The 24,908-nt window shown below is 41.6% G+C and overlaps 1 protein-coding gene across 1 annotated transcript; it reads right to left on the bottom strand.

Moving 5' to 3' along the window:
- Positions 1-4,001: 4,001 nt before the first annotated feature.
- LOC124271389 lies at positions 4,002-16,651 on the bottom strand. Its single transcript, XM_046706531.1, has 3 exons — positions 16,537-16,651; positions 11,117-11,244; positions 4,002-4,602 (listed from the first exon to the last, which is right to left on the bottom strand). Exons 1-3 carry the CDS (start codon positions 16,609-16,611, stop codon positions 4,485-4,487), a joined length of 321 nt encoding a protein of 106 aa, XP_046562487.1. The 5' UTR covers positions 16,612-16,651; the 3' UTR covers positions 4,002-4,484.
- Between the last annotated feature and the right edge of the window lie 8,257 nt (positions 16,652-24,908).

Raw genomic sequence — 24,908 nt, 5'->3', positions numbered from 1 at the left:
AAATGCTGTTTAGATCACAAAACTGCTCATCTGACTCGCGATGTCGATGAGTTCGACGAAGGAGACCTTGACAGCCGACAAATTTCCATGCTGGACAGTGGTCTTCAACAGCTGCTTCAAAGAATTTTGAATAAACGTAAGTTTATTGTTTTCTCATTTTTGTTTTGATAAAGGCCGCATTCACCGAACTATACACTTTCTCAGTTCCGTGTGTGGACATGCAGGTCAAACGTAAGGTGCTGGCGACTAAATCAATCACAGACTCAACTGTAAATAAGACACGTGTAAATATGTGTTCACTTCCTTAAATACGAAGTGGTTAAAGTTTCGTTCGGCACGCCAAAGACCCAGGTTCGATTCCCCACATGGGTACAATACGTGAAGCACCTTTCTGGTGTTCCCCGCCGTGATATTGCTGGAATATTGCTAGAAGCGGCGTAAAACTAAACTCACACTCTCACTCTTTAATACGTGGCATTGACCATCACACATGGAAAAGGTATTTCATTAACACAACTTGTATTCGATGTTTTACAAGGTGAAGAGGCGAAGGATGGCACTGTTTGAGGATCAACGAGAGTTGGTATGTCAATCTAAACCTAGTTTGGATATTTACATAAGTTAAATCATCATTACGTCCAACAAAGGGGGGCGATGGGGTAGCCTAATGGTTAAAGCGTTGGCTCGTCACGCCGAAGACCCGGGTTCGAATCCCCACATGGGTACAATGTGTGAAGCCCATTTCTGGTGTCCCCCGCCGTGATGTTGCTGGAATATTCCTAAAAGCGGCATAAAACCAAAACTCAGTCAGTCCAACAAAGCTTTCCATACTTAATCTCTAATTGATGTTAAATTTTGAGGCGGTGGGGTAGTGTTCGCTCGTCACGCGGAAAACTCGGGTTCGATTCCCCACATCGGTAAAATGTGTGAAGCCTATTTCTGGTGTCCACCAACGTCATATTACTGAAATATTGCTAAAAGCGGCTTAAAACTAAACTCACTCACTCCTTAAAAATTATCAACGTGATTTTTTTTTCAGATTGCGTCGAATTCAAAGAACAAAGACAATAAAGAGAAATTGATGCATCAAACTATCATTTTGTCATCTTTAACTTGAATCGAATTTTGGGTCGGACTGCAATTTGTTTCCAATTTCTTGACTGGCTACAATTACGCATTTAGAAGTTGAAAGAACATGATTGCATGACACACTTGTTATGTATCACGACAATTCTGAGCTACTACTTGCTCCAACATGGTGTAAATGTTGAGCAAGTAGATACAGCAAATACGCATGGCGCACGCACAGACAGACAGACGAAAACACATACATCTCACGCATACACATACCCCATACCCCCCTATGCGCGCACGCACGCACGCACACACGCACAGCGATATAGGTCCAACCTTGTTCACCCAAACCCCAGAGGGTGTGAATGAAATATTACACAACATTAGAGACACTGGACTACCCATAGCCACCAGAATATCTGTTTGTGTTTGTGTTGTTTATCGCCTCACTCAACAATATTCCAGCTATTTGGCGGCTGTCTGTCAATAATCGAGTCTAGACCAGAAAATCCAGTGATCAACATCATGAGCATAGATCTACGCAAATGGGATACAATGACATGCTGGCGAGTCTGACCACCCGATCCCGTTAGGTGATTCTTATCGCAAGCCTTGGCTGCTGACGACCAGGGCCCCGTTCCTCAAAGCGATTGTAGCGCAAAGTTGATCGTAACTCCCATACTTTAACATAGACTTACGACTGTTGTAGCACTACGATCGCTTTGAGGAACGGGGCCCAGGGCCTAGATTTTCGAAGCTCTCTTAGCGCTAAGATAGTCGTAAGTTAATGTTAATGTATGGCACTTACGACTAGCTTCGAAAATCTAGGCACAGGGCCCCGTTCCACAAAGCGATCGTAGCGCTAAGGTGATCGTAACTCCCATACTTTAACATAGACTTACGACAGTCGTAGTGCTACGATCGCTTTGAGGAACGGGGCCCAGGTCTATCCAGGACAGCCAAGTACAGTGGGAAATATTCCTGTATGGCACCTCGTGTCCTCCGACTGATATTAGCTGGTTTCTTCCCCGATAATCAGAGAAGCAGATTGCACGTTTAATCAAGGATAGCGTTTCCGAATGACCCAAACAGTTCAACAATGGGCGTGATTAAGTTGTGACACTGGAGTGAGGTTTCTGTGACAACGCACGCGGTGCGAGCTAAACCCACTAGACGGATTATACAGAGCCAATCTATATGCTAATACCGTAATACCGTAATATCAATTGTCTATTGTCTCTGAAAGGGTGTATGTAAGTGCCTCGGCGGTGACTTAGGAGGAGGGGCGCTTCCTTATTGAAAGATATAACCTTGCTTACATTCTCAGAACCTTTCAAGCAACTTGACAGGCTTACCGCAAATATACCAAAATCAATATATGTATTTTGTCAAATCCAACGATATAAACTCTAAAGACATCTACTGATGCTGTATGTCGATCGGGCTGATTATAGTTCGTTTCCGGAAAGTGTTCTGTTTTCGGTGTGTGTTGGCTCTGATTAAATGTATATTTTCGTAATTTCATGCAGTTTTGTTCGTTTGTGGTTTAACTGCTCTCAGCAATATCCCAGCTATATGGCGGCGGTCTGCAAATATTCGAGTCTGGACCAGACAATCCAGTGATCAGCAGTGTGAGCATCGATCTACGCAAGTGGTATACGATGACATGTGTCAGCCAAGTCAGCGAGCCTCACCACCTGATCCTGTTAGTCGCCTCTTACGACAAGCATGGGTTGCTGAAGACGCAATCTAACCGGTACCTTCACGGGTAATTTCATACAGTGACGCCATGCTAGTATCGGGAAGCTGCGCTTCGGACTATGAGCGAATGGACGTCATTTTAGATAATACATCAGCGTGGTTATGAGACGCTACTGGACGACGTCACGACTGCATAAGCATTATGAAACCTGATTTATCATTTCGAAATACCCCACAATAACCGGATCCTGATGTGTATGAGTATAGTTTAAGGCCGCACTCATCAATATTTCAGATATGCGATGGCATCAGACAATCAGGTGATTGACTTCATGAACATTGATATAACATGCATCAACTTTAGCTTTACGGGGAGTAAGGGGCAATATTTCAACTGCATGAGCGTGCACCACGGTAATAATGCTTCACAATGCAAGGCTCCGTTTCACGAAGCGATCTTAGCGCTACGACTGTGGTAAGTCAATGTTAACGTATAGGATATAATAAGGCCCCGTTTCATGAAGCGACCACAGTGCTGCGACTGTGGTACGTCTGTGTTAAAGTATAGGAGATAATAATGCTTCACAACCATGGCCCCGTTTCACGAAGCGATTTTAGCGCTACGACAGTCGTAAGTCTGTGTTAAACTACGGGATTAGGATCACCATTACACTACGCTCATTTCATGCAACGTGGTCCAAGCAAAGGACACTAGCAAGGGCCAGTTACACAAAGCGATCTTAGCTCTACGACAGTCTATGTTAAAGTGGGGAGTTACGATTGACTTGGTGCTAAGATCGCTTTGATGAGCCGGCCCAGGGCACGGAACCCTGTCTGACCACAGCATGCATTAAAAGAGGGGAGGTGAGGTGAAATTGGGTTTAACGTCGTGCTTGAGAATATTTCGCTCATATGACGACGTGCATGCATGTGCGGCTGCTTGTACTAGCCCAGACTGAAGCTGGTTTTATAGTGCTAGCTCACTGAGATACCATGCCGCAGTGAAGCATGAATACCCCACTCAGACACAGTATACTCCGAGCCGACCTTGTTGTACCCATTAATGCCGAGCGCCAGGCAGGGACCAACAAGTACCATATTTTAACGTATTTTGGTATGACGCGGTCGGGGATCGAACCCGCGACCTTCCGCTCTCCGGGCGGACGCTCTAACCACTACACAACGGAGGCGGTCGCAAGCATTAAAGGAAAACAAAGAAATAGTGATGAAGTGACAACAAGGACTTTTATTATCATAGCCATTATGCACCGTGACAGCTAATCCTGTTTACACATTTAATCTCCGTTTTCATTAAAAGGTCATTTCTTTACACTGCTCAGGTAAAGGTTTCGTCTATAACTACATAACATTCCACGCAGATATTGCTCTTTCCCAATCAAAGATTAATTTCAACGGGTTATAGTTTACGCATTTTGCACACTCATCGGTGATATCTCACACCCCATGATAAAAAGATGAAAAACATATTACAGAACATCACAGATGCCTTTGAACAGACTCCATGAAATAAGACAAATGTCGACCTGAAAAAAAGAGAAGAACAGTTCGATCTCCACAGAAGAGCATCGCCATAGGTCTGCAATATTGAAAAGAAATATTGTTCGAGAGAAAAGATATGGCGTCTAATTCCAAGATGGCGACACGAAATAGCGTTCAGAGTTGCGTCCCCTAGGCAGAGTTGCGTCCCCTTAATTCTGATTCCCGGAACCGTTGGGAAGACAGTAGAATGAGTAGGTGAGGACGCTGCTGGGACCTGGTTTAATGTTGCCGGTCTGTTGACAGGACGTCCCCTCGCGACACTGACAGCTGAAAAGAAAGAAAATTACAAAAATGTTTGAAATGCATTCAGATATCAGAATTGTTACAAATTCAATTCCACGAAAATAACAAGAAAGATTCCCACATCATGTTCTGACACATATGGATACACAATGTCATTTAGAAAGTGGTCATATGTAATACGTGTTATACACTCTTCAAAAACAGAAACGCATAAGCCAATTTTAGAAGAATTTATTGCGTTAGTTTAAGAGCAATTATTTCATGTAATTTCAATGGAAAATTCGCACGTCAATAGACAACGAGTTCGCCAACACAACAGCAACCTTTATCTTTGCGTTTCAGTTTACTTGAGTACACACGATGGCCTCAAAGTCAATACTTTGTATGACTTGTGGAATTCTTTCCCACTCTTCCTGAAATGCGATAGCAGTTGTGGATGTGTCTAAAGCGTGTTTTCACGTTGACGTACACGTCGAGTTCATCCTGTAGGTGTTCTGTCGGATTTAGATCTGGTGATCGGGAAGGCCATGGCAAGACACTAACGTTAGATTTGGTAAGGTACCGTCATGCTGGAACAACTCTCTCTGTCGGTCCATAGTCGGAAGCATGTGCAAGGACTTCGTTGATGCACCGATCTGCTGTAAAATTCCCCTGAACAACCACAAAATCAGATCTTTGTGTGCTTGATATCTCACCTCACACCATGACACCACATCTACCTCTATCTCAAGTAGGGTCAAAACGTTCATTTCTCCGGCGGTAAACACGCTGTCTTCGATCTCGCCGGTGAAGAGTGAATGAGTGAGTGAGTTTAGTTTTACGCCCCACTCAACAATAGTATATGGCGGCGGTCTGTAAAAAATCGAGTCTGGACCAGACAATCCAGTGATGATCAACAGCATGAGCATCGATCTACGCAATTGGGAACCGATGACATGTGTCAACCAAGTCAGCGAGCCTGACCACCCGATGCCGTTAGTCGCCCCTTACGACAAGCATGGGTAGCTGAAAATCAATTCTAACCGGGACCTTCACGGGTATCGCCGGTGAAGAAGAAACCGTGATTCATCACTGAACCAGACTAGCCTCCGGTTTCTAAGGTTCTAGTTCCGGACTCGACAACACCACCGCAACACAGGGGCGACAACTGGCCATCTTGGTCGAATCCCCACTTCACGCAATCGATTCCTGACAGGCTGGTCGGAAATTCTTCTCAAACCAGGGATTGTGCAGTCTCCACGGCTGTGCCAAGACGATGACGCAAGTGAGCAACCCGGATGTAGCGGTCCTGGACTTGGGTGGTAATTCACGGACGGCCGCTTCTCGGGCGATCTTGGGCGGAACTGGTCTGCAGGAAACGACCTCAAAGGCGAGATATGTTGCTCTGAAGAACGTTGAAAAGTCGGGCAAGTGCAGACTGCGACTCCCCAGATTCAAGGCGGCCTATGGTGATGTTTCGATTGTCGGGAAACAGTGTCGGCATGATGATTTCCTCCTTTCCAGGCAAAGGTGAGGTGAGGTGAGGTGAGGTGAGGTGAGGTGAAATTGGGTTTAACGTCGTGCTTGAGAATATTTCGCTCATATGACGACGTGCATGCGTGTGTGTATGTGTATGTGCGGCTGCTTGAACTAGCCCAGACTTAAGCAGGTTTTATAGTGCTAGCCCACTGAGATACCATGTCGCAGTGAAGCAAGAATACCCCACTCAGACACATTATACTGACTCCGAGCCGACCAGTCCTTGTTGTACCCATTAATGCCGAGCGCCAGGCAGGGACCAACAAGTACCATTTTTTAACGTCTTTTGGTTTGACGCGGTCGGGGATCGAACCCGCGACCTTCCGCTCTCCGGGCGGACGCTCTAACCACTACACCACGGAGGCGGTCCTTCCAGGCAAAGACGAACCACAAACTTAAACACAACGTTTGCCTTTGTATAGTGATTGATGTCGCATGCTTTTCCGCTTACTTGCACGTGCATTTTGCTTTGCATGTTTTCTTCGGTGACGTTTGGCGAATATTTCTTCAAACGCTTCTAAAACAACGGGGAAAGTTAAAATTGCCGCGTTTTGGCACTGAAACTGTTTGCAATGACACAAAATGACGTTTTTGAAATAATTAGTATATTTGTATTGTTTTTGCCGCAGCTACAATATTCTCAAAGTCACATATGCGTTTCGGATTTTAAAAGTGTATTTGAGATTACACTTTCTCAATGAAGTACTGATTCTGGTACTTTTGTTGGGTTGAGTCCCACCGGGACAGCCGGAATGCAAGGTCAGCCATCTAACCCACTCAGCAACCTTGACACAATAGATGGGACTGAACCAAACAAAGTTATAAGACCCTGTACTTTACTGAGAAAGTGTAATCCCAAATTTAACATGTGTTACTTATGAACATTCTTTTGGAAAATCTTTTCTCAAAGAGGAGACTGATTATACAGAGCTAAGTTTAATTTATTTCTCTGTGTTCACATTCAATATTTTTCCATGGGTAGACAGATCGTTCGCCATTTCCGCTCCGACATGAATCTGTGTTTAAACATGTTGCTGTCAATTGTCAGCAATCTACCGCTTTCATAATGGTCGCTGTTACATAGTACCGGTGCGGTGGGGTAGCCTAGTGGTTTAAACGTTCGTTCGTCACACCGAAGACCCAGGTTCGATTCCCCATATGGGTACAATGTGCGAAGCCCGTTTCTGGTGTCCCCCGCCGTGATATTGCTGGAATATTGCTAAAACTGGTGTAAAACTAAACTCAATCACTCTCACGCGATAATGTAGGCTTCAATGAAAGATACAAACAGTGAATTTACATCAGAGTTGACTCAAATAACGCATCGAAACGCTGCACGTTTGTTTGTACATTAACTTCAATGAAGAACAGAAATAAACTCACTCACACACTGACACATAGTATCACTACGCAACCGTTTGGATTCTTTCAGAATGAATAGATCCACATCCAATGAACAAGAGCAAAACAAGTAAATGCTCACTTTTAGTAGGGGCGGTGGGGTAGCCTAGTGGTTAAAGCGTTGGCTCGTCACGCCGAAGACCCAGGTTCGAATCCCCACATGGGTACAATGTGTGAAGCCCATTTCTGGTGTCCCCCGCCGTGATTTTGCTGGAGTATTGCTAAAAGCGGCGTAAAACCAAACTCAGTCAGTCAGTCAGTCACTTTTAGTAAAGTACTTTTATCGTGTCTTATAAATTACTCATGAAAATGAATGTACTGACCGAGTACTGAACCCAGGCTAATAAAGATAATACCAGCATACTCTCATTCACACAGCGTATCTAATCATTTTGATGAAAGAGCACCAAGCACACAAAAATCAGGGATTCTGAACCAATGTGTCAGGTCATTGAAGTCATACACTCCATATACGCAGCATCATCAAAAGTCTCTAATACCCTGGGTCGAAATGGACATTGTTAATATTTCCCAACAGAATATTCATAATCCTCCTTTGTTGCTGGTGATTGCTTTCCTACCGTCAATTACCATTGTCTCCAGAAGGGGTTAACGCTGCGTACGGGGGAGGGTGGCCATTTCATTGTCCGGCGCTGGATCCGTGGTAATAGGGTTACCCACGGATGTGTCTGTACTTTACACATATTATTGGCTAATCACAGCTACACGGCGGTGATGACGTCAAGGACGACGTGGCAAGTGGGGGTTGAGTTGGGGGCGTTGTAGGGGGTGGTATGTAAATCACGTGGCGTATATATTTAACGCCGGATTACCTCGAGACAAATGATGTTATCATGAAGGTTACATAAAAGCGGAATTGATCAGTGACGTCGCGAATCAACAATAATGATAATGATGATAATTATAATAATGGGTATTTCTTAAGCGCATATGTAAGCTCATTGCGCTATGACATTATTACCCCGGTTAACCCATTCTGCCTGTGTTCGCTGTACAAAAGGTTAACCGTCATATGACTTATCCAAGGGGTACCTATTCCCTGCTGGGTGAACAGAGGCAATTTTGAACAAAATCACACGCTCAAGGTGAGACCATGTCCATTACGTGTGTATCTTTGTGGGGTCAAACATGGCCTCCCATCCAAGGACTTTCCGTGACCAACGTTACCTAATTTCAACTGTCTTGTAACCTGGGCTACCCACGAGACAACACCCCCATCAGGAGATGAAGGAACTTTGATATTAAATAAATGAATACTCTAGACCTATCAAATCGAAATATTGACATGGTCTTAAGCATATTGTGCATCCTTAACATCGTGAAGATATACTGAAAATACTCGGAGGAATACCAACGTAAAACACAATACAAACAGCTCCAATTTGAAATACGCCACTCGAATATTCCGTGCAATGTATACCCCAGTAAGACAAACGTACAGGATGAGTGAGTGAGTTAATATTTAACGTCACATCGGCAATATCTCAGCCATATCGTGACGAAAACAATTCATACAATAAGAAATGAAAACATTTTCGAAGAGTAAAACCTGTCGACGATGGACAGTAAAAACACTAGAGTATCACAGATATGAATATAAAACTAGCATGTAAAACTAAAACATTTTAACTAAAGAAGATAAATTACGGGTTATAGATCGCCAACAACTGAAGGTAGATCACCATACTAGGAACCGTGGGGACTTACATTACTTTTGCTACCTGCATGGACCCTAGCTGGACTTACACCATCCCTTCAGCCACTGGCGATGGTAGGAAGATTTAGCCGAAATTTAAAATAACAAAAATACTACGATTAAAACGTATGGTTGAGCGAAATTGACTTTGAAAGTTTTGGGGACTTACGTACCACGTACAGGATGATGATTTGTGGCTTTGCAAAAATGTTTTGTCCTTTTGGTTGAATTTCTTCAGGAGTCCCTGTGTTATTATCCGTTAAAAACATTATATTAAAGGCAGGGGCGGATACAGCTTTTTGAGAAAGGTGGGTGGGTGGACACTATTGAGAAAAGGAGGGTTCACACTTCAATTTCACCCGAGTTTCAATGGTCATTTAACAAACTTTCAGCACATGGATCCGCCTATGAAAGAAATATTGTTTTGTATTGCGTCAGTGAAATAAAATGCTGATTCTGTGGAAATGAGTTTGTTCTTAACCATAGCAGAAAAAGAAACTCAAAGTAGAAAAAGTTAGACTGCCTAATGTCCAACTTCCATCTTCGTGGAATGCTCAAAACTGCATTCAGGAAGTGGACAGGTTTGGTGGGGATAGTGTAATGATGTCCACACGGATAGAACAGGCGTGGTACACGTCCATGGCAATTTATCGGCAGAACGTTATGTACATGAAATTCTTCGTCCCCACGTTCTTCGCATTATGCAACAAGCAACACGACAATGTTCTTGATCGATGTAAGCCATCACGTCAGCAACAGACATTGAACCTTTGACACAAGCACTGCAGGAAGCGTGGGTGAGCCTTACCCACATTCATAATCTGATTGGTTCAAGGCAGTTCTGGACTAGCACGGGACCATACAAGATGTTGAAAACAGATGACCTTCACCTTGACATGCGATTATTTCAAGTGTTCCTTACTGAGAAAGCGTAATCCCAAATATAACATACATGTATGTTATATCTGACCACTTTCTAAATGGCACTGTGTATTCACTGACTTACTACTGCAGTCGTGAAGATCCTGGCTAGAATTGAACTTCAAAGATATGTGCTTGTCATACGATTGGTAGTTCGTTGGTTTATGCTTTAACGTCCCACTCAGCAATATTCCAGCTATGTGGAGGCGCTCTGTAAATAATCGAGTCTGGACCAGACAATCTAGAGATCAACATCATGAGCATCAATCTACGCAACTGGGATACGATGACATATGTCAATCAAATCAGTAAGCCTAACCACCCGATCCCGTTAGTCGCCTCTTACGAAAAGCATGGGTTGCTGAAGACCAATTCAAACCCTGATCTTCACGGTTAATGCATATCACTGTATCCTGAATGCATGGATCGATGCCCATGATGTCAATCACTAGCTTGTCTTGTCCTGACTCTACTATTTACAGACAGCCATCCGTCATCTAACCGAGGTACATAGGAAACGAACAAATTTGTTGAATAAAAGGTGAGGTGAAATTGGGTTTAACGTCGTGCTTGAGAATATTTCGCTCATATGACGACGTGCATGCGTGTGTATGTGTATGTGTACTAGCCCAGACGTAGGCTGGTTTTATAGTGCTAGCTCACTGAGATACCATGCCGCAGTGAAGCATGAATACCCCACTCAGACACATTATACTGACTCCGAGCCGACCAGTTCTTGTTGTACCCATTAATGCCGAGCGCCAGGCAGGGACCAACAAGTACCACATTTTAACGTCTTTTGGTATGACGCGGTCGGGGATCGAACCCGCGACCTTCCGCTCTCCGGGCGGACGCTCTAACCACTACACCACGGAGGCGGTCTTGTTGAATAAAAGAGAGTCATAAATTGATTGTATATTTTATGTTTATGTCTTATTTTTCTGATGTTTGACATACAAACACACATTGATATATACTTACTCATAGTCGAGGAAGTCGCAGAATGTCTCGTCCACCCGCAGTGCCGCTCGCCATCTGCAGACTGCCCACATACACGGGGTACTCGACCCACACTGACGGGTGCTCACAGCCGCGGGTAGCCCTAACACCTGGAATATATACATCCCGACTTAAAACTGTGGGGTGAAAATATATATACCCCTATGGCTAAGAGTGAGTGTGTTTAGTTTTACGCTGCTTTTAGTAATATTCCAGCAATATCACGGCGGGGACACCAGACATGGGTTTAACACAGCGTACCCATGTGGGGAATCGAACCCCGATGGCGAAGAAAGAAACAAATAGAAATGGTTGTTAGTTTGTGGTAGAATTTTGGGATATCGTAGTTGTGTCGTAGAACTCGTTCCACAAAGCTGTCACAACGATAGGATTGTCGTAAGTCTGTTTTAAACTACTGGAGTTAAGGCCGGCGTAGGGGTCAGATCGCTTTGTGGAACGAGCCCCATTGTTGACGTGTATATTTTGGAGGTTAAATAAAGTTTGGAACTATTTTTATTAATAAGCATATTTATTTGTGCATTACCTTGATGTTTAATGTTAAATGACCATAATATATTATTTTTAAGGAAGTGACAATATGAAAGAAAAAGAAATAAACCGCAACATCTTTCTTGATTCGATATCGTGTTTGATATTCAAGTGAAATATATCATGTTGTTTGTTGCTTAACGCTGCATCCAGCAATATTCCAGCTATTTGGCGGCGGTCAGTAAATAACCGAGTCTGGACCAGACAATCCAGTGATCAACATCATGGGCATCAATCTACGCAGTTGGGATACGATGACATGTGTCAACCCAGTCAGCGAGCCTGACCACCTGATCCCGTTAGTCGCCTCTTACGACAAGCATGGGTTACTGAAGATGAGTTCAAACCCGGATCTTGACGGGTATATATATCATGTTAGTCATATGATATATAAGAAAAGAACTGCACTTAGTAGCACTCAAAGAATACCTCAGTATCATATTTGTATGAAATAATTTCATTAATAACATCAGAAATACATATGATACATAAATCGCAGACAACTCATATTTGGAAATCAATACATTTGTTTATTCGGCACAAATTTACATTAATTTTATTTTAATATAAATTTATATAAAAAAATTTATTTTATTTTATTTATTATTTTATTTATTTTATTAGATGTCATGTTGTTGCATCCGTGTGTATTTACTCATTTTCAGCTCGGTATACATGCACTTTCTTTTCCCGCTCAGTATATATAATGCATATAATGGGACTAAAGAAGCTGTACTCAACATTCAATAGCTCACATATACGTATTTATAAAACTAGACAATACATCCCGTGGCCAGCATCCCTCACGCTGTTATATTCAATACACGGCCGTGAAGCGTCATTAGTGCTAATCATATCATTTTCTGCTGTACGTTATCGCATCCACGTGGAGAATACAATAGAAGCACATCGTGATTGTAATCGATTATTCCCGGTGTTAGCTTCTATTATATAAGGGTCACGTAGGTATGTAGTTTGTCAAACATCATTATATGGCAACCATCATCAATACTGACTGACTGAGTTTGGTTTTACGCCGCTTTTAGCAATATTCCAGCAATATCACGGCGGGGGACACCATAAATGGGCTTCACTCATTGTACCCATGTGGGGATTCGAACCCGGGTCTTCGGCGTGACGAGCCAACGCTTTAACCACTAGACTATCCCACCGCCCCCCATCATCAATAGGATGTCAACGATGTGATTAACAGTTGAGGAACATGTTCTATGTCACATTGATTGAATGATTGTATGGAACTGGGAAAATGGGTAACGATTTTTAAAAATAATGAAATGTGAAAGATTTATAGAGTTGTGAATACACAATGGCATTTAGAGAGTGGTCAACTGTAATATGGGTTTTATTTGGGATTACACTCTCTCAGTAATGTAACGATTCAAGTATTTTGGTTTGGCTGAGTCCCATCTGGGAGTCTCAGAGTCAGGCACTAAATGCCCAGCACAGAAAGTCAGCGATCTAACCCACTGAGCCACCACGGCTTCCACAGGAAGTCGGACAACTGGTAGTCGAGATTACGTACATTGTGTATCTCTTTGACAAGTGGATATTGGCAGGCGTTCACGGCCGAAAGCTATAAGTACACATTGTCATTTAGAAAGCGGTCAAATGTGGAAGCCGCTATGGCTAAGTGGGTTAGATCGCTGACTTACGTGATAGAGATTAGATACCTGGGCCTAGATTTTCGACGCTCTCTAAGCGCTAAGATAGTCGTAGGTTAATGTTAATGTATGGCACTTACGACTATCTTAGCGCTAAAAGAGCTTCGAAAATCTGAATCTTAGTGAGAGGGTTCTAAACCCTGATGGGTCTCAACGTAACAAAAGTACTAGATTCTTACACCGTTATCAAGCTAAGTTGAATCTACATAAAAATGTCGTTCTTCATGGTTGTTATTCATAAAGTCGTATGCTTGATTATTGACTCACCATCTTCAAGAATGCTAATCAAAACAATGAGAAAGCGTAATTCCAAATGTTGCATTTATAAAGTTACCGAAAACACACCAGAGCGCCCGTGTACATGAAATACATGTCTTGACAGGTTACAGTCATAGTGGGTATAAAAATGTTTCGTTTTAACACACAACTGAACAGCACTTTGACTTGCTTCGTACATTTATCTGATGATATTTGTATGACCCTCCATAATAGTGAGTGAGTGAGTTTACTTTTACGCCGCACTCCAGCTTTTCGGTGGCGGTCTGTAAATAATCGAGTCTGGACCAGACAATCCAGTGATCAACAGCATGAGCATCGATCTGCGCAATTGGGAACCGATGACATGTGTCAACCAAGTCATCGAGTCTGACCACCCGATCCCGTTAGTCGCCTCTTACGACAAGCATGGGTTACTGAAGATCAACATTCTAACCCGGACCTTCACGGGTACAATCCCTAATAAAGATGAGTAGAACAGTGGTTACTTATGACTCTGAACGGTCTTGTATTATAATGGTCAGCGTCTATGATGATCATGGGGATATATTCAATAGGTATCAATACGATTGTTTCGAAAAGATACATCTATGTCAGTCACTGATTGAATACTAAAGCTATTTTCGTCCCATTTTTAAATTCATATCTTAATCATAAATACTTTTAAAAATATTTGGTTATTTCGAACAATTTACAAAACTTCCATTTGAGGTGAGAAAAACACATGTAACTTTGTTGATCAATTTAAGAACATTATAAACATTATTAAAACTTAGCTCGTCTGAATGCAGACTGCCAAAACACAGCAAACCCAAGCCATGATATCCCAAACAAATACATGCTCACCATTGAAAACTCATTTTGATGTGTTTGTGTCATTTTTAAAAAGAATAATAATGATGAGTATTTATAAAGCGCTGTATCCACCCACAAGGTGCATGCTCAAAGCGCATAAAATGTGAGAAAAGGTAAACGTGAGTGAGTTTAGCTTTACGCCGTTTTTAGCAATATTTCAGCAATATTTCAGCAATATCACGGCGGGGGACACCAGAAATGGGCTTCACACTTTGAACCCATATGGGGAATCGAACCCGGGTCTTCGGCGTGACGAGCGAACGCTTTAACCTATAGGCTACCCCACCGGCCCTATGGAGTAAGAGAGTAAATACGCTGTAATGCTACCTGAGCATCATTCCAGCAATATGAGAAATGGGTTCCACAAATCGACACTTTAACCACCTTATCTAACGGCACGGTGAGATTTGGATGATGGAAATTGTCCACTTTCTCTTCAACTCAGGAATACCGTAAGTCAACAATAATTTATGCAAAAATAGGTGCTCCCACATCCTACACCTGAGCATTACTATTCAACATGGCCGATTCAGAAACATATAGCGGACAGAGGTATTAACCTGTATATGAAAATGGAAGCCAAAGAGATATTTTAATCATATAATGTCTACATTTGAAACCGTTATATATATTTTTCTTGCGTGCAACGTGACAATTCGTTCATTTAGTTAAAATATAAGCGAATGAGTTCGGTTTAACAGTATTGATACCATTTGGGATTCTGGTTTTAAATTGGTCAAATGGCAAATACGATCTTTTTAGAATGTAATGTCAACATTTGAAGCCTTTCACTTTTCTTCAGTTTTCGTTTATATATAAGTGAATGGGTTCGGTTTAACGCCGCATCACCGTATGATTGATAGCCCTTGGTATTATGGATTAAAATTGGTCAAAAGGTTACCAAATGGATTACTTGTCACCCTTAGTCAACTGGTTTACAATGTTCCGTCTTCACAATAACTCCGTGCCGTTAGATATCCTGGTTGTTAAAGTGGCGTTGTACCCCTTGGCTTGGATCATTGATCACAATTTCGATCAACGATTTGCATTATCCTGACTCGAAAAATTAAAGGCCGTCGTCATATTGTTAGAGCATCGCTGATTTCGACTTTGAACAAAAGAGAACCCAAAAAGGGAACATTTATTGATGTCAATGGTCAACTGGCGCTGTTTGGTAATGTAAATGAACAAATAGAAGCCATTACCAATCAGTAGGGCTGCGCAATACAACCGGTTTACCGGGATTTACCGGTTCAGACATGAAAACGATACGTATTGCGATACGCTGATCGAAAACCGGTATTTTGACATGCATTCGGAAAACTTCGTAACACTCGGAAATCTTCGGATATTGCCTTGTTTGATTTGTTCCAGATATTATTTACATTTTTATTTTGTCAGGATTAAAAGTTTTTATTAAAGCTTAATCAAACATGATGATTTTGTTTTGTTTTTGCTTTATAAATCAAGCATTAACTCGAGTATAAGTAGTGTTTTTGTTTAAAAAACTTCTTGCAATATATTGCAATACATGCTTTCGCATCGCAATATATCGCAATATGAAAATTCTCTGCAATACCCACCCCTACCAATCAGCACCAGTTACCAACCTACTTCCCTTGTTAAGTGTCCGTTATTATTATCTTATCACTGTTGTTGTTAAACATGTACTTATATACTTATCTGCACCCTAGTTTTTCATTCACCTGATGAAGGAGTAAGACTATGCTCAAAAGCGTCCTGTTCCTCATCAAAGAAACTGACATTAATGAATTCTCACATTTTATGTGTATCACTTCTAAATGCCGTTCAAAGACATAATAGACAACCAATAGTAATCATGCTCCTTTTTATGAAATCATGAAGACGGTTTTCGCGCTAACATATCTGAGACAATTTAGGATTCGAACCCTGGACCAACGGATCCTAGGAGCAAAGGGACGCAACTCACGTTGGATTACGAGTTCTTTGACCACTGGGAAACCCTTAATTCTGAAGGTTTTAATTTCTGATTTTTTAAATGAAAAGTTAGCAACTCACCGTGTTTAGGTTGTTCGCTTGAGCTGCGAGCAAAACTGACAGAAGAAACGACAGCACTTGGGTGAAAAACTTCATGGCGGGAACTGGTAGGCTGCGATGTTGATGGTAAGCGTGCTTGTGATGTCCACTTTTATTCTCTCAGCAGCTCATCAACACCCTCTTTTATACATGTTTGGTGGACATAGATAATTGTGCTATCTGTGACTCTCTTCGTGAGGATTGGATATCTCACAGAAACCTTGACGCCGGTCAACGTTGTGGTGATAGGGAGGCGCTTGGAAAAGCCAATTATAGGTGCTGGACTTTGTTGCGACAGTGACAATAAAGTAGGAATATCACTGGAAACAAGAATCTAAGACATGATAATTGTAACTAACGCAATTGTATCTCAGATATGGTTCATACTTAACAAACATCAAGTGTCATATCGATTACTGAATATTCTTCACCAACATCGTGATTTTTGTTCGAACTGCGAACGGCCATGTCTTTTCGAATGACACAGATCATTATCAGCTTATAATCTGTTGGTTAGAAGGTTACAAAATAGAAGCTAACGAAATGTGATAAAAACATTGTTATTTCTATTATGTTAGAGATACCCGGGTGTGTCTGTGCTTGAATCCAAGTGTCTGATCAACAGAACTTAAATGGTTTCCTGAATAAAGCAAATCACTCAAATATTTGATTTCTGAACAAAACTGGCTCCGTCGTCTTTGGTCTATACGCCAGGTAAACAACTACAGCGATAAGAGACCGCTTGTTCATTTTGTTGTACATATAGTCAGTGGTTTCAAGGCTGCTGCTATAAAATACATTTTATTAAGTCCTCAAATTTTAGTTGGTTAGTAATGCTTTCGTTTGTATTCGACTTAATCCTTCTAAAACTTTTGTGGCTAATCAATCGCATTATTATCAATTTAGTCTGTCAACCAAACCCCAGAGAAAAATGTGAAAAATGGAGTCCAACTTAAGTCTAGAAATTTGACACGTCCACAATGCCACTACCTCCTGAAATATAGAATTGGTCGGGGCTCATTTCGGATTGTATATATTTTCAATATAGAACAAACTTTATGGATAACAACTTCTTTTTATTCGCGAGTGCGACGTTTCGATACAGATTCTTGTACCGTTGTCAAGCATGTATATATTTTCATTAGATATATAAGTATTTTCTTGACTACATGTCAGTCTATTGTCTATTATGATAGTTAGAAAATGACAAAAGAGGCAAAATATAAAAACAAATTTAATTATTGATTTTGCTGTTTAGACTTTATATTTTATGTGACCCTGAACATGCTATCAAGTGCTCTTCTGCCGGGAATGGATTTTATTGTTGGACAGATTTTCCCGAGTTGAAAATTCATTTTGTTATGTAAAACAACACGACCGAATGACACAGTTTTGTAACAAATGTATGGCTGTGGAGCAAATGAAGTTCACCCAGTGGAAGTGTACGGCTTCGCTCTGGTGACAGGAAGTATTAACTGAGAGCAAACCGGAAGTGATTGGCTCCGACGAGCGGAGTTGTGACAATCTGGGACAGTATTCGCTAACCTCGTTTGTCTCCGTCACAGACCTTGTATGAGTGATTTTGATTCATTCATTTATTTCAGTAATAAGGCCTCAGGCCCACTTACATATTATATGCAAATATTTACAATTGGTGCTTCATTTCCTAAATTTTAAAGATATGACTGACTGACTGACTGACTGAGTTTGGTTTTACGCCGCTTTTAGCAATATTTCAGCAACATCACGGCGGGGGACACCAGAAACGGGCTTCACACATTGTGCCCATGTGGGGATTCGAACCCGGGTCTTCGGCGTGACGAGCCAACGCTTTAACCATTAGGCTACCCCACCGCCCCTTTTAAAGATATGACGATCGTAGACTTTTGGCTAGTGTTATCCTTCCTCCAGTAATATACCATCAACAACCAAACTGCTATTATTATTATGCTAGTATTTGTTTAGCGCCAATATCCATCTCAGCTGCTCACAGGCGCTGTGTTTCCCTCCTCGATCATCTGATGTCAATCTGAAACGGCACAACATATGATCAATCTCAACTCCCTGGGGATCATACAACTGTTATTCACCAGTTCGCCGGCATCTTTCTGGAAGTAGACAAATGAAGTTCATGATATCAAAACATGGCTTAACTTGATTCATCGGAAATATTTTGAAAGAGAATATTATTCTGTGCAGTTGAACGATTTCGGTATTGTATTGTCTTTTCAGCAAGATCAGGGGCGGTGGGGTAGCCTAGTGGTTAAAGCGTTGGCTCGTCACGCCGAAGACCTGGGTTCGAATCCCCACATGTGTACAATGTGTGAAGCCAATTTCTGGTGTTCCCCGCCGTGATGTTGCTGGAATATTGCTAAAAGCGGCGTAAAACCACTCAGTCAGTCAGTCAGTCAGAAAGATCAGAGACATCGTAAAACATCAGCAAGGCTCTACCGCGGAATCAAACCCTGGTGAGGCGTGACAAGAGAGCGCGTTAACCACACAACTACCCCACTATACGTGTATCTATAACAAAAATATGTGTTGTTTGTCATGTATTACTTTTAGCCTACTGCAGAAATGTGAAAATATACATTGCTATTGGGATGAACATCATCAGACAAGCCAGGGTACCAGATAGAAACTATTGGTCATACGTCTCTTTATATATCTAGACATCGTTCGAAAATAACGTCGATCCTAAGGCCGACTGAAAACCACTCGGACTCAAAGGTTTTGTTTTTCTGCAGGTCATTATGACCGACAGCTTTCTCATCCCCTATAACTAAGAGTATTATTTCCATATCAAAATATAGGGCCTACACATTCTGATCAGACCCCGCAACTTTTTATGGTTCTGGGTCCTTAGGGCCAGCAGATTTTCCTGATTAAGGGCAAACACTGGTTGGAACCAATGTGCCTACAGTTCATTCTGGCTATCTGAGTCAGCTGTCTGACAAAGCTTAGAGTTGCCTGGTATGCATTTTGTGTTGTTTTAAATCTTAAACATGAAAAGTTTATCATGAAACGTTCATCGTGGACAAAGTCTACTTCCCGTTTAAATCTATTACTTTTAATAATTATTTGTAATCCTTCAATACCTTGTCCTTAATATCACTTAACACACTCACCCACCCACCCACTCACTCACTCCTTGATATAACTGAACTGCTGACGGTTTTCATAACCCACGCACTCAAATACATATTAGCAATCAGCAAATGGCTCGCTTCACATTTAGATGTGACCGATAAACAGTGACGACAAAGTCTGACACATTTTCTTTTGTACCAGAATGAAAAGTGGTCATGACGAACTGACCATACGTCGTCCTTTAATGTCAAGACGCTGACAAGGTATTAACAAAGATACCTGTCATTAGGAGATGTCACATCTTGTACACATCGACAAGCCGCACGGGGAATCCGGATTAAACTGATCCCCAGAGAGCATATGAATCTTTGTTTGATGTTTAACGCAGCACTTAGCAACAGTGCGGGGTTGTGACGGTGATCTGTAAATAATCGAGTCTGGACCAGCTAATCCAGTGATTGACATCAGTGGTCAGAAAAGCAACCAGCCTTCACCTCATCCCACAAGTGCTTGTGTAAATGACTAGAATCGGGTATAAAACATCACGTCCGTCTAGTTTGATATCAGTGGGTGAGTGAGTTTTACGCCGCGCTCAGCAATATTCCAGCTATATGGCGGCGGTCTGTAAATAATCGCGTCTAGACCAGACAGTCCAGTGATCAACATCATGAGCATCGATCTACGCAAGTGGGAACTGATTACGTGTGTCAACCAAGTCAGCAAGCCTGACCACCCGAGTTGATTGATTTGTTTGTTGTCTAACACCACACTCAGCAATATTCCAGCTATATGGCGGCAGTCTGTAAATAATCGCGTCTAGACCAGACAGTCCAATGGTCATCATCATGAGCATCTATCTACGCAATTGGGATACGATGACATGTGTCAACCGAGTCAGCAAGCCTGACCACCTGACCTGGTTAGTCGCCTCTTACGACAATGATGGGTTACTGAAGACCAATTCTAACCCGGATCATCACGGGTCTGGTCGGTGGGAGGGGATATCAAACAACACAAGGGTTAACTTCTGTGCATCGTCCAAATTAATATTTTAACGTTTAAAGCTAGTCAACAGGAGTGACCAGTGTTTCGGGTGTAAAAAGTAATATCGTGATAGGGTAGGAGTGATATAATTTGACGATAGTCTGGTCCAGACTCGATTGTTCACAGACAGACGCCATATGGCTGGAATATTGCCCAGTGCAGCGTTAAAAACCAAACCATATGACGTCACGTCGATGGCAACCGATAGCGTCACTTGGATCTGTAAAACATCGTGATTTTATTGTGTCCGATATGGTTCGCTCTTACCATGCGATATATCTTGTGAGAGCAAGTTCGGATTATCTGTTATACTGTTACAGTTACAAATCGTGATTGTATTTTTCTTTTGTTGAGGCCACATGGGCACAATGTGTGAAGCCCATTTCTGGTGTCCCCCGCCCTGATATTGCTGGAATATTGCTAAAAGCGGCGTAAAACTAACTTCAGTCAGTCTTTTATTGAGGAAACGTCACAAGATCTGACTAAACACAGGATATTGCACTGGTCCTGCCGTGAGCGATCAATAGTGGCTTCTTTGAGTGGCATTTAGAAGTTGGTGGGATGAACAAGCGAGCGAGTTCTAGCTCAACTTCTTTTGAGACTACAACCAGCCATCAACAAATACAAAGGTCATTACATTCCCACTGTCCACCATCAACTCAACACAAGGCAATTGAACCCCATCTTTCATTATTATTCTCATTGTCTGATACCTCCCCTTGTTAATTCTGCATTGTGTAAACATTAATGTTTAATGTTTATATATCCACCGCACTTTGTACATCAGCATCATCTGCTGTGTTATCATCAATTAATAATATCACCATGTACATTAACTATATAAACATAACTTTACCCATGTATATAAATGCTTTACATACAATACTGGAAATCAGTTGTATGATAATGTGTTATTATCTACAGTGAAACGTTGCATATATTGTAGTAAAGACGTTGTATGTTCATAAAACTATTCCCCTTATTTATCAAAAGTGGTATTGTCCTCCGCGATTAAGCAGCCAAAGGCCAAAGAAGAGAAATATTTTCAGTAAAATCAGAGAAAGCGAATTATATGTGCACCATCTCCTGTGACTTCTGATTCAAATATTGGTTTTAATTTGAAATATTCTTGTTTTTGTTTCATTTTAAATTATGTATGAATGTAATAAACAATTATTGACAACAATGCGGGCAACATAATCATTATTGGGACCTACGGAACTGATATTGACCTCGAAGTATCGACTTATTAGCCGACTAGTTCTTAAATGATCTTAGCCCAAGACCAGTTCACGTTGAGTGAGTATGGTTTTACGGCGGTTTTAGCAAAGTTCCAGCAATATCACGGCGGCGGACACCAGAAATGAGCTTCACATATTGTACCCATGTGTGGAATCGAACCCGGTTCTTCGGCGTGACGAGCGCACGCTTGAACCACTAGGCTTCACCACCGCCCCAGTTCAGGTTGAAATGTGTGAGTTTCAGTTTTGTGCTAATTGGCAGTGTTCAACCGAATTCTACTTTCTCATTCGCAGATAGATCACGTACACCACCCGTAGCAAGATTCGGCATATTAAATGGTCTTAACAAGTCGAACATTTTCTTTTGATCCACGAAGATCTTTGTGTATTAGTGTTTGATATTTACACCAGTACTCCAGTTCCTCGTGTGATAAACATAGCGCTCTAATCCGACGCGTACCTGTTAATGGATTTTCCCTTAATCTGGACTGACAAGTTAAGTACTCACATTGAGGTCCATACAGATTTCAGTTTATAGACAACAATAACATGCCCTGTCTACAAGGCAAACCTACATCCACGGTAATGAGACGGACTGAAACCATCTCGCCAGCCTCTGCATCAGGAATTAAGGGATTACCTACAACATCTGCTAATGTGTTCTTCAGATAAACAGAGGCGCTTTGATATCTTTTCAGAAATGACTTTGGTTTTGATCTTTCAATGTTCTGTGGTAGTATATATGAAGTCGCTCAGTCTTTGACCTGTTTTCCGTTGTGGGGATCTTTTAATAATATTTTTAAAACTTCCTTTCAGGCATTTTCGAAGTTGATGCTTTCGCTGTTTGGAGGCATCATGGAAAGGGTGTGGGTTTCCTTAATGAAATGTTTTGTATCTCGTTTTAGACTTTTAATTTTTATGCAGCTAAAATAGGTTCAGAAAACATGTTTTTCAGCTTCGCTGAATTATCGATAAGATCACAACTTCCACTCCTATAACATTTTTATGAATAACGATCTTTTTGACGAACACAGATACAATGCGTAGTAGTTTGATAAACAATATACCAGGCGAAAATAACCACAGAATTTCGGAAAATGCACGTGGGAAACAAAATAAAGACAAACCCATTAATAAACATTTACTCCAGTGTTCATATCGGAATAGGGCGGTGGGGTAGCCTAGTGGTTAAAGCGTTTGCCTGTCATGCCGAAGACCCGGGTTCTGTTCCCCATACTATGGGTACAAGCCCATATCTGGTGTCCCCCGCCGTGATATTTCTGGATATTGCTACAACCGACGTAAAACAAAACTTAATCTTATCGGAATAAATACGATGCATGTTTTCAATTTTTGCATAACATTTTCTCAACAAACTAGCGATTTATTGATCCTGATACAGATGTAGATAATCTATGAATGTCACTATATTATACAATTATTATTATATAGGTGGTACAGGAAAAATACTACCTATATAATAAGACACGACATCGCAATATCTTGTTCACGATACGATACGTTGTACGCGATGTTCACAGATTCACTGGGTTTCCTCCACCATGCTGACACATCGAGAAATAATTCAACGTACTCTCTCATAACTTTACCTCGTAGCAATGCCTGTCATTGTATACACATACAATGTTACAATATGGTGGTGTGTGGTCCTGAGCTGTATGTGGTGGGTGCCTCCCTCCCCATAAAAAATTCCCAGAGGAGCATTTCATCCTAACCTTTGGACTTCATGTTGCACTATGGACAGCTGGCGAAGCGAACGTTTTATAACTGGATTGTATAAAGATCGCCATGCTCGATGTTGCTGTTTACAAACGAGGGGAAATCCGGTCACGTGATATGTAAATTGCATGTGGCAGTAATGCAATGTTTAGTCATCAATGGGGAGGGTTGTGGGTGGGTGGTTCGATGCTTCGGTATAAGAAATAAGGTGTCCTTTTTTTCTCCGCTGAAGTAGGTTTTCGCTGTGGTGCAGTGTTAGCAATCCGATAAATATTAGGAGCAAACCGATTAATATTACAAATCTACCTCAGCATTCGTACACATCTACTTATTCTTCAGCACCGACGACAATTCGAACTGCCATGTAATTATATATTCTTTATTAGCCCAAAACGTCTATGTGCTCAGTATGTAAGCGAGTATGAAGTCGTTACTTTTACTGCCGCTTCTTAAACATGGCAGAATTCTTAAACGGTTTTGAACCGTACTTCACTTTTATCACAATGTCAGATTGACCAGGTGAAACATTAAGATTCTAATCATGTCTCAGACTTCCACCACTTTCATCAAGTCTCCACATGGAATTGTCTTACTTTACACAACTTGGTCATGGGTTCAAGCAAACGAAGTGAATAAATCCAACCCCCTTCCAATGAGGAGGAAGCTGTGGGGTAGCCGAGTGGTTTGTGTGTTCATTCATCCTGCCGGAGACAGGTTCGAATCCCCGCAGATTCAATTTGAAGCCGATATCTGCAGCCCCCACCATGACATTGCTGGAATATTGCTAAATGCGGCATAAAACTATATTCATTCATGAACCAGTGATGAGTTCAGAATCCATCTACAAGTGGTTTCTGAAAGGCATGACCTCTCCCAGCACTGCTAAATATCACTCTGTCAAAGGGACCCCGTACTGGACACATTGTCAATTGTGGTTCTTCGTCAACTCAATGCCTGTCTTCAGTCCATTGTCGTTCTTCCTCAACTCAATGCCCGTCTTTAGTCAATTGTGGTTCTTCGTCAACTCAATGCCCGTCTTTAGTCAATTGTGATTCTTGGGCAACTCAATGCCCGTCTTTAGTCAATTGTGGTTCTTCGTCAACTCAATGCCCGTCTTTAGTCAATTGTGATTCTTGGGCAACTCAATGCCCGTCTTTAGTCAATTGTGGTTCTTCATCAACTCAATGCCCGTCTTTCCTCTACACTGTGCACTCAACTCCAAATGTAAAGGTTTTCAGA

Source organism: Haliotis rubra, unplaced genomic scaffold (genome assembly GCF_003918875.1).
Source record: "Haliotis rubra isolate DU_JTF1 unplaced genomic scaffold, ASM391887v1 Scf16, whole genome shotgun sequence".
NCBI lineage: Eukaryota > Metazoa > Mollusca > Gastropoda > Lepetellida > Haliotidae > Haliotis > Haliotis rubra.
The sequence above is the reverse complement of the archived record's forward strand: the minus strand, read 5'-3'. Positions and strand labels throughout refer to the sequence as shown.